General features: G+C 43.0%; 1 protein-coding gene across 1 annotated transcript; it reads left to right on the forward strand.

The window, feature by feature from the left end:
• Window positions 1–1,179: 1,179 nt before the first annotated feature.
• Window positions 1,180–14,081, forward strand: LOC146515998 (outer dynein arm-docking complex subunit 3-like). Its single transcript, XM_085161572.1, has 13 exons — window positions 1,180–1,369; window positions 2,548–2,669; window positions 2,923–3,000; window positions 5,739–5,924; window positions 6,062–6,163; window positions 10,148–10,273; window positions 10,424–10,546; window positions 11,691–11,840; window positions 11,922–12,082; window positions 12,234–12,390; window positions 13,310–13,462; window positions 13,730–13,808; window positions 13,894–14,081. Exons 1-13 carry the CDS (start codon window positions 1,297–1,299, stop codon window positions 14,016–14,018), a joined length of 1,635 nt encoding a protein of 544 aa, XP_085017698.1. The 5' UTR covers window positions 1,180–1,296; the 3' UTR covers window positions 14,019–14,081.
• The last annotated feature ends 2,064 nt before the right edge of the window (window positions 14,082–16,145 follow it).

Genomic DNA, 16,145 nt, shown 5'->3' on the forward strand with positions numbered 1-16,145 from the left:
TTTTGTACGTGCTTCTGAGTTTTTACGCGTTTTGGAGTCTGTACGCGTTTTGGAGTCTGTACGCGTTTTGGAGTTTGTACGCGTTTTGGAGTTTTTACGCGTTTTGGAGTTTGTACGCGTTTTGGAGTTTGTACGCGTTTTGGAGTTTGTACGTGCTTTGTCTCTAAGGGCCACCATAAATATACTTTATTTATTCACTCCACATAAAATGTAATAAATAAATCATATAATACAAAAAACAACTATTTACATTTTAAATTTTTAACTATTTAAATTTTCAGCTTTTTCCTTTTAAACAAATTTAACGTGAAACAACACAAAACACTACAAACCACAACACAATTAAATATAAATTAAAATATTAAAACAAAAAGACGATGCCGATTCTCTGTCATATGGGCCTGCATAATTTCTGAATCCTTTATCATCTGCAACTGAAAATAGTGGATGATTACTATACCTTTCTAATGTGACGTTGTTGTCCCTCGCTCTCTTTCTCTCTGGCTCTGTTCCTGTGCTACGGTGAGTGTAACGCCCCTCCCCCCTATGCCCAGCGCAAAGTACAGGCCGCGCATGCGGAGTTTAGCGGAAAAAAGGGCGAGAGAGAGGGTGAGAGAAAGAAATAAAAAACCTCACGGCTCCCAATAAGGAGCCGGCTCGCGTCGTTCACTTCAAAGAGTCGGCTCTAAGAGCCATTTCGTTCGCGAACGACCCATCACTAATGGCCATCTCCCTGTACAACTCCTCCTCTAACACACTGTAAACACTGCAATAGTTGCAGTCTTTTGCGCACACTCTTTACTACTCTGTAATATTCTTTGTCAGTATTCTTGATATTTATTTATAATCACCTCTGTTCATTCTTGATATTTATAATTGAGTGATCTGTATATATTAGTGCTATTTCTCAGTATTCTGATTCTGATTAAATAATTAATGAAACATTTAATGAATTAATTAATGGCCAATTTAATTCATTCATTCAAGTCACTCCTGGCCCTACATAATAACAAAGGCATGAATGTGTGTTTTGCACGTTATCCCAGTTTGACCCTGTCTATGTAACGGATCTGGGCCCTACAGCTTTAAGCAGCTGCGCGCTCCCGCGGACGGCAATCACTTTCTGGCACAACACCTGAACTATCGCGAGACTCAGTGATCCTTACTGGAGTGAATGGAGAAAGACGCGACTATTCATTCAACGAGCCCTGGTTTGGCTTTAGGTGTACACGTTGCTAGGCAACACTGCGACCAACTCCAACAGAAACAAAGGCTTCGTTTTCCGCCACTGACTGAATGAAACACCGAAAAGTCACAGCGATGGCAGCTGAACACATCACGGGGCTGAAGCGGAAAATCAGACTGCTCGGTAAGTTTGTTCGGCGGGTTTCAGCTCAGCTGGAGGCAGCTGTTGCACCTTAGCGGCTTGTTCCGCTCTTCGTGTTTCAGGTGTTGCATTTTCTGCAGTTTATCACAGATTTGAGCGATGAAAGAGCTCACGGATAAAGACGCTTGCTGTCTCCAGTTCGTGTTGATTAGGACAAAGTTTCGACACCTGCAGCTGATCAGTGTCTTTAAATGAGCTGCAGAGAATGAATAAAACGACTTGTCTTCTAAAATTCTCAGTGCCCTAAACTGTGATTGATTTTAAGCTGTAAAATAAATAGAATAGAATAATCCTTTAATTGTCCCACAAGGGGAAATTTGGTTGTAACAGCAGCCAAAAAGACACATATACAAACAAACAGGACACAGGACAGAAACATACACAATTGTTCTTACATATTTACATTAAGGACAATGGTTACTATATACAGAGAGTATTGTACAGTTATTAAATTAAATATAATTTAAACAACAATGTTATTGTTTGTATAGTCTCCAAAACACCTGGGACTGATTACTGAAGATAATGATTTGTTTTACACATGAACCATAGCTTGATTCTCGTGACAATCAGATCTGTATTATGGAGGTTCTGCTTCCATCCTGAATGATCGCTACTCCTCATCTGAAATCCCATCTAATGAATGTAAATCATACAGTCACTGTGAGGTAAACACAAGCAACAGTGGTCTGTCTGTCTGAGGCAGGTGTACTTTAATTTTATATAAAACACTGCAACCTTATTTTGGTTATATCGAGCAACAGCTGTGACCGTCTGACAGGGACACTCAGGGTCCTGCCGAGTTCCATCTTTCTTCCATCAGAAGAAAAAAAACGATGGCACAGAAACGCACAGGTAAGCATCCAGCTTGAGGATATTTCATTTTAACTTTATGAAGCATTTTACAATCAGCATGATTTACACAGTTATCTCACACAGCTCTTTCATTACTCACATCTGTGATAAACTGCAGAAAGTGCAACACCTGGAACACAAAGAGTCGAGACGAAGCAGCTGAGTGAAAAACAGCAAACTGCCATTTAGGTCCTTAAATGAACTTTAACACTCTTATAATTGACTTAGAGCCGATAAATTCAGCAGGTGACTGTGGGTCACCTGTTTCTCTGTATTATTGTGGTGGTGATGAAACGTGTCCATAGAGGTGGAGAGAAAAGCGTGCTATGACAGACATGAAGCTGCCATCATGAAGAACCAGGAGCTGATCCATCAGCTGAGGGAGGACAACAGGAGGCTGCACAGGAAGCTGGCAGGAGCTCATGCTGTAAGATGGTCACAACACAAGCTAAAGATGTTTGAATGCTGATCTGAACTTTATTTAATTTAAAATAAAGAAGATAATAGTGCAGTCACACACAGACTGAGGAACCTGGCCTACCTAGCAGGAAGCCATTTCTGGTCCTTATGAAGCTGGAGACAACAATCCTCCTTCTTTTCCTCTTTTTTAACCACGTTTATCCCACTCAAAAAATGTGTTTTAGAATTCATTTTTGGTGACGCTGGTGTCTTCCTCTTAGCGTGATGAGCAGGTGATCAGAGCGGCCTTTCAAAACAGAGCAAGGGAGAGGGAATCCAACCGCAACAAGTCTGTGAAGGTGAGAGGAAGCCTGTGCACGCACCCTGAACTCCGATTTTACTTGAAATGCAGTACTGTGAAGAAATAAGTCCGTCAGTGACTGAGCAGCAATAAGCTGCAGCAATGTTTTTGTGACTTTATCAATCTGTCACATCACTGTGGGGCAATTTTGGTCCACTCTTCTTGACAGCACTAATTCAGATTCGACTTCATTAATCCCAAAAAGAGTTTTTTGCTTGCAGCTTACACATAACACACAGTCTTTAAACCAGCTTTGATGCACAGTAAAGCAGAGATCAAGAAAAATAACATAAGGATGAAATAAATAAATAGAATAACAAGGAGAAATGTATAAGAATAAACATCCACAGAAATATTCATCATCTGTCAGCAGTAAGTAATCTAAGAGCTGAGAAACGAGGATTTTAGGTTTCTGAATTTTAATGAAGGACTTTAAGTTTAGTTTATTCTACACTGGGTCGGGTCCAAGGTCACGGCGACCAACTTATTAACAACACTGCCGAGCGAGTTTCTATCCTTGATACATACTGAGCCAGCAGATAAAAGAAAATCTTCAAAGACTTTCAATAAATTAACAATAAAAATGCCATAAAACGTCCCTACTAACACATTCTCTGTTGATCCTGTTTTATGATGGAGATATTTGTCAAAGGCTGTGCCGAGATATTTATAAGACTGCACTATCTCACAAATAACACTCGCTTTATACTCAGGGTTACGCGTCTGAAATCAATGATCATTTCTTTTGTTTTTGACACACATTTAGCTCCAGATAGTTATCATCACACTACTTCACAAATTCAGGTGAAACAGGGCCGTAGACAGACTCACAGGACAGTGATATCAGGCAATTATAAATCTGTCCTCAGAAGAAGTCCTGCAGCTGTCGGCATACATAATAACGAGAACACATCCCTGAGGGGAACCAGAGCATGACACAGTCCTGCCGGACATTTGTTAACGAGGACCTGTCGACTCGTCAGTAGGAAGTTTAAAGTCAGCATCAGGAGCTGTTCTGGGAGTTTGGAACGTGAGGCTGCATCTTATTAAAAGCAGAGAGGTCAGCAAACAGAAGTCTAACATGAGGACTGGATTTTTTGAGGTGCTCTTAGACAGACTTTAATATAAAGGGTTTAGCATCATCAACACTTTCACTCTGCTGATGAGCAAATTACGAAGGATCAAGTTTACCATTAATGGGGGATCAAATAACACTTTAAAGATCTTTTCCAAGGTTTAAATTACCAGAGTCATGTAAGCGCAACGTGAAATCATTTGAAGTTTTGGTTGTAGGGATAGGTACGATCACTTCACTGCGGTTTGCACCATTCATTTCTGCACAGCTCTCTGAGCTCTGCAGCACCTTGATTCTTTGGTTTTCCAGTCGTTCTATTGGAAATGGTGCTCATCCTGATCAAACTGGGTCATCAACATTATCGTGTTGATGACCCAGTTTGGTCCGAGCTTTAGCTGTGGGACAGATGGCCTCACACTGACTCTGGAATACTTGGGTATGTAGAGGTGTCCACGGTCCACTCAGTGACTCGTAGGTCCCTAAATCATCAGCCCTCCACGGCCCTTAACCTTTTACATGCTCACTAAGGTGTGCAGACTATCTGCTTAAGCTGTTTTGGGTTTGTCATGTCCAGCTGTGTGGCACACAAGATTTGGACCCAAATGCAGGACAGGAAAGGAAATAAACTCAAAATACAAAACAAAGGCTGGCCAGGAACGAGGGTCCAAAACTAAAGAGCCAACAGCTAGAAGACACGCAACCATGAGAGAGGACACAACAAAGAACTGAGACAAACTGAAGGAACAAATAGGCATGCCAGGGAGGGCAGCTAAACCTAAGTGAGAAAACAAGACAATGAATGTATAACTAAATACAGAGCACAAAAGACAAAAAACTCAACAAAGTAAAACAAGTAACAGATCTCAGGAAATAAACAGACTTGACACAGAGAGCGCAGGGGGCAGGAAAACAAACTAGGGAATTACAAAGGACCGAGTCAGGGCTGAGAATAAAAGAGAAAATGAACTAGAATACCAAACTGAAAAAGGCAAGAAAAAAAGAGCAAACTAACCTTCCTGTCGTGATCGGGTCAAATCGCCCCGATTTACGACTTAAAACACTCATAAATATTGTGTTTTACATGTGATTGCTTCCAGGCCTTATGACATCCGCAACACTATGCACTTGAACATGTAAACGTGATGAGCACTTCTTTCATTGAATTTTGAGTGTTTTAATCAACCTTAAATCTGTGGAGTTCCCGGTAAAAAGTGACTACCATAGGAATTTCACCTGAATTTTGGTGAAAAATATTTGTTATGCTCATTTAAGAGCTGTTAAAACAGACTGGGAGGGGGTGCACAAACCTGGAGTGCTAAGCAGAAAGACACACAGGTGAAAATCCAAACCAAAGGCTAACAAACTGAAGATATCTAACAACTGACTGAGAAAAAGGATCATGAAGGGCTTTTGCAGTTTCTCTGAGCTTGTTGTGAGTTCACTGGAACGTCCTCTTCCGTGAAGATTGTGTTAACATACCTGAATTCTGTAGACCTGCTCACACCGATGATGATCAATCAATTAAGTGTGTGATTACTTACATTTTTAATTCCTGTGGAAGCAGCAGGGTATCCTTAGTTCTTCACAGAACTGCACACTAAATCTGTTGTCATGGTCCGCATGCATGACTGTACTGCATTCCTCCTCTGCATGTCTCACAGGAGATCATTGGAACACTAGACGACTGCGTGCTATCCAACAGGAAGCGTCTTAATGCCCTAAAACATGGCACTGAGCTCTATGAGAGGCGCCGTGAAGAGCTGAAGATGGAGTACCGGAGAATGAAACCAGAGCACAGTGTAGCGCCCCCTGGTGTTCGCACTTTGAAAAAAGAGGAGAATGCCATGGTAGTTACCTCTCTGATTCAAAAACAAAAAAGTGTCATTGCCTCTCAGTTTCTTTTTATATGGTTCTCATTTGTTATAAGATGTGCATAGTGACAGGTCAAAGGTCACAATGAGCAATGATTCGTGTTTGTTTTCAGAACTTGCGGGTCCTGGAGAACAGTCTGGAAAAAAGCCAGTTTAAGTGCAAGGAGGCCGAGAACATCATGATTGACTACCTGAAATTAAAGAGTCACTTACAGGTCAGTCCAGCGTTCCTCGTAAAACGCAAGACTTTGTCGGCACCGTCTCCTGTAACGGTTTATGTTAAATACTTTTGAAACAGTCATTGCAAAGCTGGTCTCTGAAAATGGTTATTTTGGTCTTTGCTCTCAGCATTAATTCTGTTTTAGGCGTTAGCAGACACCTGCATGCTTGTACCTGAGCACAGTCTCTTAAACACTTCCTGTAAGATCTCTGTACTCTGAAAAATCTGCTCTTTGAGCCTGACGTCATTCGCCGTTTCTGGGTCCAAAGTCTAACGAACACTGCAGCATCACTGAGAGTTACAAACTGTCTAAATTCTTTCATCTTTAATACAATGATCAGCGTTGCTGCTTTATAAGGTTTAACAATTAAGTTTAACATCCAGGCATCCATGAAAACAAGATTTATTAAATTTAACGGAGTTAGACGTTAGCAGGAAGTTAGCTCGCTAGTTTCCACCTAAACATGATATAGCATGTTCTGACTGAGAGATTTCTAAAAAAATTCAAATGAACAGCTCTGCTTGTTAAGTCAAAAGACATGACGTCGTGGTCTCACTCCAAGCGCTTTATTCATTACGCTATGTTTTACTGCTCACACACAATAACAACAACTCACCGTGGGCCGTGATATACAGTGGGGCAAAAAAGTATTTAGTCAGCCACCGATTGTGCAAGTTCCCCCACTTGAAATGATGACAGAGGTCAGTAATTTGCACCAGAGGTACACTTCAACTGTGAGAGACAGAATGTGAAAAAAAAAATCCATGAATTCACATGGTAGGATTTGTAAAGAATTTATTCGTAAATCAGGGTGGAAAATAAGTATTTGGTCACCTCAAACAAGGAAAATCCCTGGGTCTCACAGACCTGTAACGTCTTCTGTAAGAAGCTTTTCTGTCCCCCACTCGTTACCTGTATGAATGGCACCTGTTTGACCTCATCATCTGTATAAAAGACACCTGTCCACAGCCTCAACCAGTCAGACTCCAAACTCCGCCATGGCCAAGACCAAAGAGCTTTCAAAGGACACCAGGAAAAGAATTGTAGACCTGCACCAGACTGGGAAGAGTGAATCTACAATAGGCAAGCAGCTTGGTGTGAAAAAATCAACTGTGGGAGCAATCATCAGAAAATGGAAGACATACAAGACCACTGATAATCTCCCTCGATCTGGGGCTCCACGCAAGATCTCATCCCGTGGGGTCAAAATGATCATGAGAACGGTGAGCAAAGATCCCAGAACCACACGGAGGGACCTGGTGAATGACCTGCAGAGAGCTGGGACCAAAGTAACAAAGGTCACCATCAGTAACACACTACAACGGCAGGGAATCAAATCCCGCAGTGCCAGACGTGTTCCGCTGCTGAAGCCAGTGCATGTCCAGGCCCGTCTGAAGTTTGCCAGAGAGCACATGGATGATACAGCAGAGGATTGGGAGAATGTCATGTGGTCAGATGAAACCAAAGTAGAACTTTTTGGTATAAACTCAACTCGTCGTGTTTGGAGGAAGAAGAATACTGAGTTGCATCCCAAGAACACCATACCTACTGTGAAGCATGGGGGTGGAAACATCATGCTATGGGGCTGTTTTTCTGCCAAGGGGACAGGACGACTGATCCGTGTTAAGGACAGAATGAATGGGGCCAAGTATCGTGAGATTTTGAGCCAAAACCTCCTTCCATCAGTGAGAACTTTGAAGATGAAACGAGGCTGGGTCTTCCAACATGACAATGATCCAAAACACACCGCCCGGGCAACAAAGGAGTGGCTCCGTAAGAAGCATTTGAAAGTCCTGGAGTGGCCTAGCCAGTCTCCAGACCTCAACCCCATAGAAAATCTGTGGCGGGAGTTGAAAGTCCGTGTTGCTCGGCGACAGCCCCAAAACATCACTGCTCTTGAGAAGATCTGCATGGAGGAATGGGCCAAAATACCAGCTACTGTGTGTGCAAACCTGGTAAAGACCTATAGTAAATGTTTGACCTCTGTTATTGCCAACAAAGGTTATGTTACAAAGTATTGAGTTGTATTTTTGTTATTGACCAAATACTTATTTTCCACCCTGATTTACGAATAAATTCTTTACAAATCCTACCATGTGAATTCATGGATTTTTTTTTTTTTCACATTCTGTCTCTCACAGTTGAAGTGTACCTCTGGTGCAAATTACTGACCTCTGTCATCATTTTAAGTGGGGGAACTTGCACAATCGGTGGCTGACTAAATACTTTTTTGCCCCACTGTAACAGAAAATAACAAGTTAACAATCTCCCTCTTTCGTTTTTAAAAATAAAAATATAAACACCCCTTTTAAACATTTGTATACATATATGTGTAAACAAAACGAAAACAAAACCTTGTCAACTTTGTTGAACATTCAGGAAACACTTCAATGTGCTTTGCTTTGCTTAAATTTGGGCCAACGCAATCTATTTTTCTTTTCAGTTTGTACTAATATACAGTGTCAGAACCAATACAAATAAAGTAAGTGTTGCACAAGTCTTTCATCAGGACTGTCTTTATTTATAACTGACAACAGTGTTACATGTTACTATTGAAGCTTACAGGACAAAGGCAAAATAGTATACCGTTGTGCATTATTACTTGATTTGTATAAAAACACAGCTGCACAACAAAACAAAAACAACAACCACAAAAAATTGATCAAATCTCACTGTTTGAGAGGGGTGCCCAGTCTGGATCGCATTCCAGCATTTTGTAGGCTGGTTTGCCTACAAAACACAGCAAACATTACACACAGCCACAATAAACAAAGGAGCATAGCGCGATGATTTCTGTTCAGTGCCATATAAGACGAATTAAGTACTACAAAACACTTACCTTTGTGGAAATGCTTGGAGCAGACTAACATGTGAGGTGTAGTGTTTTCGAACGTTATATTAGGTCTTTGGATAGCGGCAACCCAGGCCATCCATCTCCTCTTCTTGACTTTGGAGACATGGCTTGGACAATTTCTCTTTCACGCCGGAATCCGATAAAAACCATTCGCTTTAACCGTCGGCTTCATGCGGCTGTCGCTCGCCCGGCTTGTACAGTTAATAATACAACAGCTTCTTGCCATTTTTTGTTTCTTTTTATCGCTGTGTAACTGATTTCAATTGAGAGCCTGCGTGCGCTAGTACCTCTTGCCACGAGTTCCCAGAATTCTTTGCGGTTTTACCCCTGAATGACGTCACATTTTCAATCTCTGTAACAACTCACCGCGGGCAATAGTACTCTCGCGATATAACAGAAAATAACAAGTTAACACTGCTATCACTTCCAACATAAATGAAGACGCGAAACTAAACAGCAGTGACGTTTGTAGGGTTACTGAAGTTGGGCTAGCTGGTATATAATGATGTGCTACGTGGTAGCTAGCTACACAGCTATGTTAGCATAAACACAGTGAAGCTGGAGGATGAACGCTAACTTTTCCACTCGATAAAAGTTAACGTGAAGATTCCCGATGGTTAGGGACAAATGCAGTTGCATGGTAGGATGCTGTAAACGGACCAAACTTCAGTCAGGAGAACAACTGAGATAATCCATCCACAATACGAGGTTAGTCATTAATATACTGCTGCATGGGCTGTAGCTACACCGTAAGGTTTTGATAACTGTGCTTTAAAATGAACAGCGGTAATAAAAACCGAGAGAGGCCGACAGTGATCACTGACTGTTTTTAGGGGCTTGTTCAGATTCAATAGAACAAGATACAAAACATGTTAAAAACACAACAGCCTTAATAAACGCATAGTTTGGACCCGGAAGGATTCATCACATCATCACTTAAAGACCAGATGGGGTCTGATTATAGGAAGTCTGAGGGTAGTATAATTAAAAGTTTATTTTTTATAAATGTTGTATTAGTGAACACAGAATATTGTATATTTTATGCATTGATGTGATGTTAATTTGTTGATCACTTTGCCTTATTTGTGCTTCTGCCTGCATTTCTCTCACTTTACCACCTTCAGGATGAGAGTCTGGCGTATCAGAGCCAGCTCGACACTCTGCAAGCAGAAATCCTGAAGCACAGAGAGGAGCTTCGCAGTCTGCAGGTCGTGAATACTGACAGCCAGCTCTCCAAAGAAGCTGCTAAGGTGACCTGTAATTTCCTTTGCTGTGACTTCAGATTAAGAAACACTCAGCATCGCTCACATTATCCAGCTGATTTGCCAGAGTCATAAATGAAGGAGTCACTGTATCTCACAACTCACCACCATCAGCCTACATCTTCTTCTGCTTTGCAGGCTGAGTTGCAGCAGCAGGAGGAGCTGCTTCACAAGGAGTGTAAGGAGAGGGACCAAGTGATAGCAAGCTACAGGAAAAAGGTTGATGAGCGCAAGGCCCAGGCTGCAAAAGTTGAGAGAAGGGTGAGAGACATTTAATGTACTCAGTTTATTAGATGATTGTTGACTAACAAATAAAAGAGCAAAGATATAAAGAAGTACCTTCCTGCTCACTCCAGCACAGCAGGCCAATCACATTGATGTTAGTGACACAGATGTTTGGTGACATCATCAGTCTCTCCAATGGTAGAACGATGTGAGGTGAGGGCAAAGACATAGACTTCTCTTGTCCACATCTTTGTCTTTCCTGTCCCCCAGTCATGTCTGCACCGATTGTAATAACTTAAGAGTAAAAAAAGTAATAAAAATAAACAAATAACAAAGATCAATCAAGTGGACCAGCATGGCAAAACCGTAATGATCCATTTGGGAAAATAAATGTGTCGGCCATTTTTCTTGGTCCTCAGACAATAATTGTGATTGCTACAGTGCTGAACGGAAAAACGTGGAGTGCCCGCTCTGGGTCAGGGACGAGTTCCTGTATTGAGTTTAAGTATCTCTGAGTCTTGTTCACGAGTGACAGGAGAAGGGAGCGGGAGATCGACAGACAGATTGGTGCAGCGGCCACAGTGATGCGGACACTGCAACGGTCCGTCGTGGTGAAGAGAGAGCTGAGTATAAAAGCTTGGTCAAAGGTTTGGGCATCTGACAAGGGTGCCCCCTGGGCGCCTCCTGGGCGAGATTTTCCAGGCATGTCCCACCAGGAGGATTCCCCGGGGCAGACCCAGGACATACTGGAGAGATTATATCTCTCGGCTGGCCTGGGAACACTTTGGTGTTCCCCCCAGATAAGCTGGAGGAGGTGGCTGGGGAGAGAGAGGTCTGGGCCTCTCTGCTTGGGCTGCTGCCCCCGCGACCCGGCCGCGGATAAGTGGAAGAAAATGGATGGATGGACAGTGCTGAACGGGACAGGCGAAAAAAGAAAGAAACTGTTGTGGTTATAATAAACACGCCCACACCTACCTTCAAGCGATGGTGTTGCTTCAAAAAAAAAAAGACAGAAAGCTGTGAGCTGAGACCACTGAGCACACATAATCTTACTCAGCCCTGCGCATCCTGTGACCTACAACCCATTAACAGCAGTCTGTTTCTTCAAACACAATATTATGACTCTGTAAAGTGAAACCAGGTCCCTGACATGTGCAGTGGTTGCTGTTGCATCGTGCAGGTACAGCGAGCAGCTGTGCAGCTGGATGAACTAAGCAGTGAGGTCCAGCACAGCACCACCAGGATGCTGGCTGAAGAGGAGAAAGACATTTCGACTGCTGAGGAGGCCTTCAGACGCATCAAAGAGGCCACAGGGATCACCGATGTACAGGTGCAAAGGTTTCCGCTCATTCTGCTACCCACAGCGTGCTTCCTGATATGCATTTTCCTTTCATGCATTTTGTGTTTGTAGGAATTAGAGGAGCACTTTACTTCTCAGAAGGAGACACGTCGACATCTGGAGAGGCGGCGGGAGGAGAACGAGGAGGTCCTGCTGCAGCTGAAGGAGCAGAAGGAGCTTCTGGAGCAACAGTCTGAAGAGATGAAATATTCTGGGGAGGCTAAACTCTCCAGGTCAGACACATATTTAACTCTGTCATGCAGCAGCTGTCACAGTGTTTGTGAATCACATGGACTCTCTGTTGGTGTGAATGGGACTCAGAGGATCACACGAGTGTCTAATACTTATTCTGAAGCCTCTGCGCTTTCTGTGTGCTTTTTTTAGCCACCAGCAGACGCTGCAGGAGCGTGAGCAGCAGCTGCAGGCTGAGCAGCAGAGGTGCGATGAAGCCGAAGAGCGACTGGATCGGCTTGTGAAAACCCTCGGTGCCGTCCGACACGGAGTTGAGCACCTGGCAGACCATCTTCAGCACATCTCACTGGTACAAACAACCATAGTCTATTAGGATTCCTGATGTTACCACAAGGTCTTCAACGTCAACTTCTCCATTTACTGGGGCAACATTGATTGAACATAGAAACGGATTCTTACAGGCATGCTGTGTTGTCACCATATAGAGAAGGTAAAAATGTCACATCTGACCTGTCCTTCAAGCTCAATAGATAAAGTGATACTAATGCTATGGCCACTGATTGTATTGACAACAATGATATATAGGGATATCACATTATAGTTTGCATTTGACCTGTGACCTCACTTTTACCTTTCACATTAGCCTGTCTCTCATGTTGACCCCAAATATCTTTATGTGTTGTCAGGAGAGTGAGCTGCCGAGTTAGTTCCAAGTATACCGTAGTATATTATTAAATACTAAGCTCAAGTCATTCATGTCCCCTTATTTACAAATCAGTTTGTATTGTCATGATGGGGCAATCGTGGCTCAAGAGTTGGGAGTTCGCCTTGTAATTGGAAGGTTGCCGGTTCGAGCCCCGGCTACAACAGTCTCAGTCGTTGTGTCCTTGGGCAAGACACTTCACCCGTTGCCTACTGGTGGTGGTCAGAGGGCCCGGTGTCCGGCAGCCTCGCCTCTGTCAGTGCGCCCCAGGGTGGCTGTGGCTACAATGTAGCTGCCATCACCAGTGTGTGAATGTGAGGATGAGTGGATGTGTGAAGCGCTTTGGGGTCCTTAGGGACTAGTAAAGCACTTTATAAATACAGGCCATTTACCATTTACCTGCTCCCTTTATAATGCGTGTGTAATCAAAGTAAACCTCCATCTCAGGGTACGTTTTTTAAGAGTGTTACCTTCAAAGGAAATGCTCCCCAGAGAGAGAACTGCCCTGCTGGAGCTCCACAGTCTTCATGTGCTTTTGTTCCTTTTTTCACTCATCATCTCCCAGGATGAGCACACAGTTCCCAGCATGCATCCAGACTCAGAGGACTTTGTGGTGCTGGAGCTGATGGCCCAGTGTGAGCAGAAATTGGAGTCCCTGCAGAAAGAGCTTGAGGGGATGGATGTGGCAGCTATAATGAAGGAGATGGAAGAAAAGGAGGTAAGACAAAAGCCTACAAACTCAAAACTTGAAATGGATCATCTGAGTCTGAAACAACATGTTTGACATTTGCAAATTCAGTCAAGGCTTTTGTTTAAGTTTGTCCATGGGCTCCCCATTAAGAGAAAGGCAGTAAAACACGTGTGTGTAGATGATCATTAACAGTCAGCAACACCTTCTCTGTTTGAGAATATAACACAGAGCATACAAACACACAGTCTGCCAATGACTAACACTAAGCCTAAGCCTTCCTGTTTCTGCTATGAGTTCTACGTCAGGATTGAGGGGAAACACAGCACCCAAGTCAAGCCACCTGAGGATCAAGCAGAAGATTCCTACAGTGATGGTAACTTGGTGTTCTTCTACACACTACCAGCTACGACTACAGACTAAATTACATTGAAATTGCTGATTATTTAATTGTGTTCCAGAGGACAAGAGTGACAAGGACGGGGCTCACGTCATCTCTCGTGAGGCACTGAAGCGTCAATCTCAGCTAATCGTCGACTCCAACTCAAAAAGAAAGGCCCAGAAGAAGAGGAAGGGCAAGTTTTAATCCGACGGCATCTCCAAACTCTCCCAAAATAAAGCAGTGATGTGTAAAACGGGATGATTTTAAGCCGCGTGAACAGACTGTGATTTGTCATTGCTATCAAGTTTCTCCTCTTAGCTGCTGCTATAAGGATATGTAGTAAACAACAAATGACGATTTAAGTTTTAACAGTTACATGACTGTCATGAATTGATACCTTATGTCTGTACTTGTTGTGTAAGTAGGTTTCATTTGGCAACAGTCAGCTGTCAACACTTTACTCCACATCATTTTTGGTTGTTTTACTCATGTTTCACTCTCTGCCTGTCTCCACAGAATACACTATACAGGAAAGAGGGTGCTCTAAATAGGTCTTGCAGACTCAAATATATGCATCCACTGTACAGGCAATTTTGTTGAGCACTACATGCATGCTATATGGTGTTGTGTGCCTGTCCGGAGGTTTTGGCAGAGGATTTCTTTTTTTTTTTTTGTCCCGTTTGGATCTTCAGCCATCAGAATTGTTGTCTGAAGGCCAAGAAAGATGCCAAGCGGATTTACTTTACCAAGTGGCTCATCATGGCCTTGCCATATTGGTCCATTTGATTGACCTTTATTATTATTATGTATTTATTTTATTTTATTTTTGGTTGTTACAGACGGGATAGACTAGGGCATAGGTGTCAAACTCTGGCCCGCGGGCCAAATTTGGCCATACCAATTTACTATTAGAGCTGGCCTACTGGTATTATACAGCTAATATATATATTGTTTAGTATTAAGCTTTGCTTGTTCCATATTCAGTTTTTCAGCAAAACGTGTTTGAGTCCATAAGAAAAGATTCATTCTTATATCTGGAGGAATAAATATATTTCAATAAATATTAACGTTAGCCCGAGACTTTGTTCCAGTTTTGAATTTTGGCCCACTGTGTATTTGAGTTTGACACCCCTGGACTAGGGGATAGGACAGGGAGAAAGAAAGAATGAAAGAAAGAGGGAGAGAAAGAAAAACACAGGGGAGAAGAGATAGTGAGAAAGGGGAAAGATAGAAAAATCCCCCCTTCCGGGGGGCGCCCACCCCCCAGAAGGGGCCCAGCTGGGTCACAGACGCCAGGCTCCGCCAAGCAGCCACCAGGAGTGAGCCGGTACATACACGAGTGCCCAGCCCCAGACACCAAGAACCACCAGCGTCTGAGGGCATCAGCCACCGGCATGGAGAGTGGTTCAATTCAATTCAATTCAATTCAATTTTATTTATATAGCGCCAAATCACAACAAATGTCGCCTCAAGGCGCTTCATAGATACAGAGAAAAGCCCAACAATCATATGACCCCCTATGAGCAAGCACTTTGGCGACAGTGGGAAGGAAAAACTCCCTTTTAACAGGAAGAAACCTCCGGCAGAACCAGGCTCAGGGAGGGGCGGGGCCATCTGCTGCGACCGGTTGGGGTGAGAGAAGGAAGACAGGATAAAAGACATGCTGTGGAAGAGAGACAGAGATTAATAACAGATACGATTCAATACAGAGAGGTCTGTTAACACATAGTGAGTGAGAAAGGTGACTGGAAAGGAAAAACTCAATGCATCATGGGAATCCCCCGGCAGCCTACATCTATTGCAGCATAACTAAGGGAGGATTCAGGGTCACCTGGTCCAGCCCTAACTATATGCTTTAGCAAAAAGGAAAGTTTTAAGCCTAATCTTAAAAGTAGAGATAGTGTCTGTCTCCCGAATCCAAACTGGAAGCTGGTTCCACAGAAGAGGGGCCTGAAAACTGAAGGCTCTCCCTCCCATTCTACTTTTAAATACTCTAGGAACAACAAGTAGGCCTGCAGAGCGGGAGCGAAGTGCTCTAATAGGGTGATATGGTACTACAAGGTCATTAAGATAAGATGGGGCCTGATTATTTAAGACCTTGTATGTGAGGAGCAGGATTTTGAATTCAATTCTGGATTTAACAGGAAGCCAATGAAGGGAAGCCAAAACAGGAGAAATATGCTCTCTCTTTCTAGTCCCTGTCAGTACTCTTGCTGCAGCATTTTGGATTAGCTGAAGGCTTTTCAGGGAGTTTTTAGGACATCCTGATAATAATGAATTACAGTCGTCCAGCCTGGAAGTAATAAATGCATGAACTAGTTTTTCAGCGTC

Source organism: Neolamprologus multifasciatus, chromosome 6 (genome assembly GCF_963576455.1).
Source record: "Neolamprologus multifasciatus chromosome 6, fNeoMul1.2, whole genome shotgun sequence".
Taxonomy (NCBI): Eukaryota; Metazoa; Chordata; class Actinopteri; order Cichliformes; family Cichlidae; genus Neolamprologus; species Neolamprologus multifasciatus.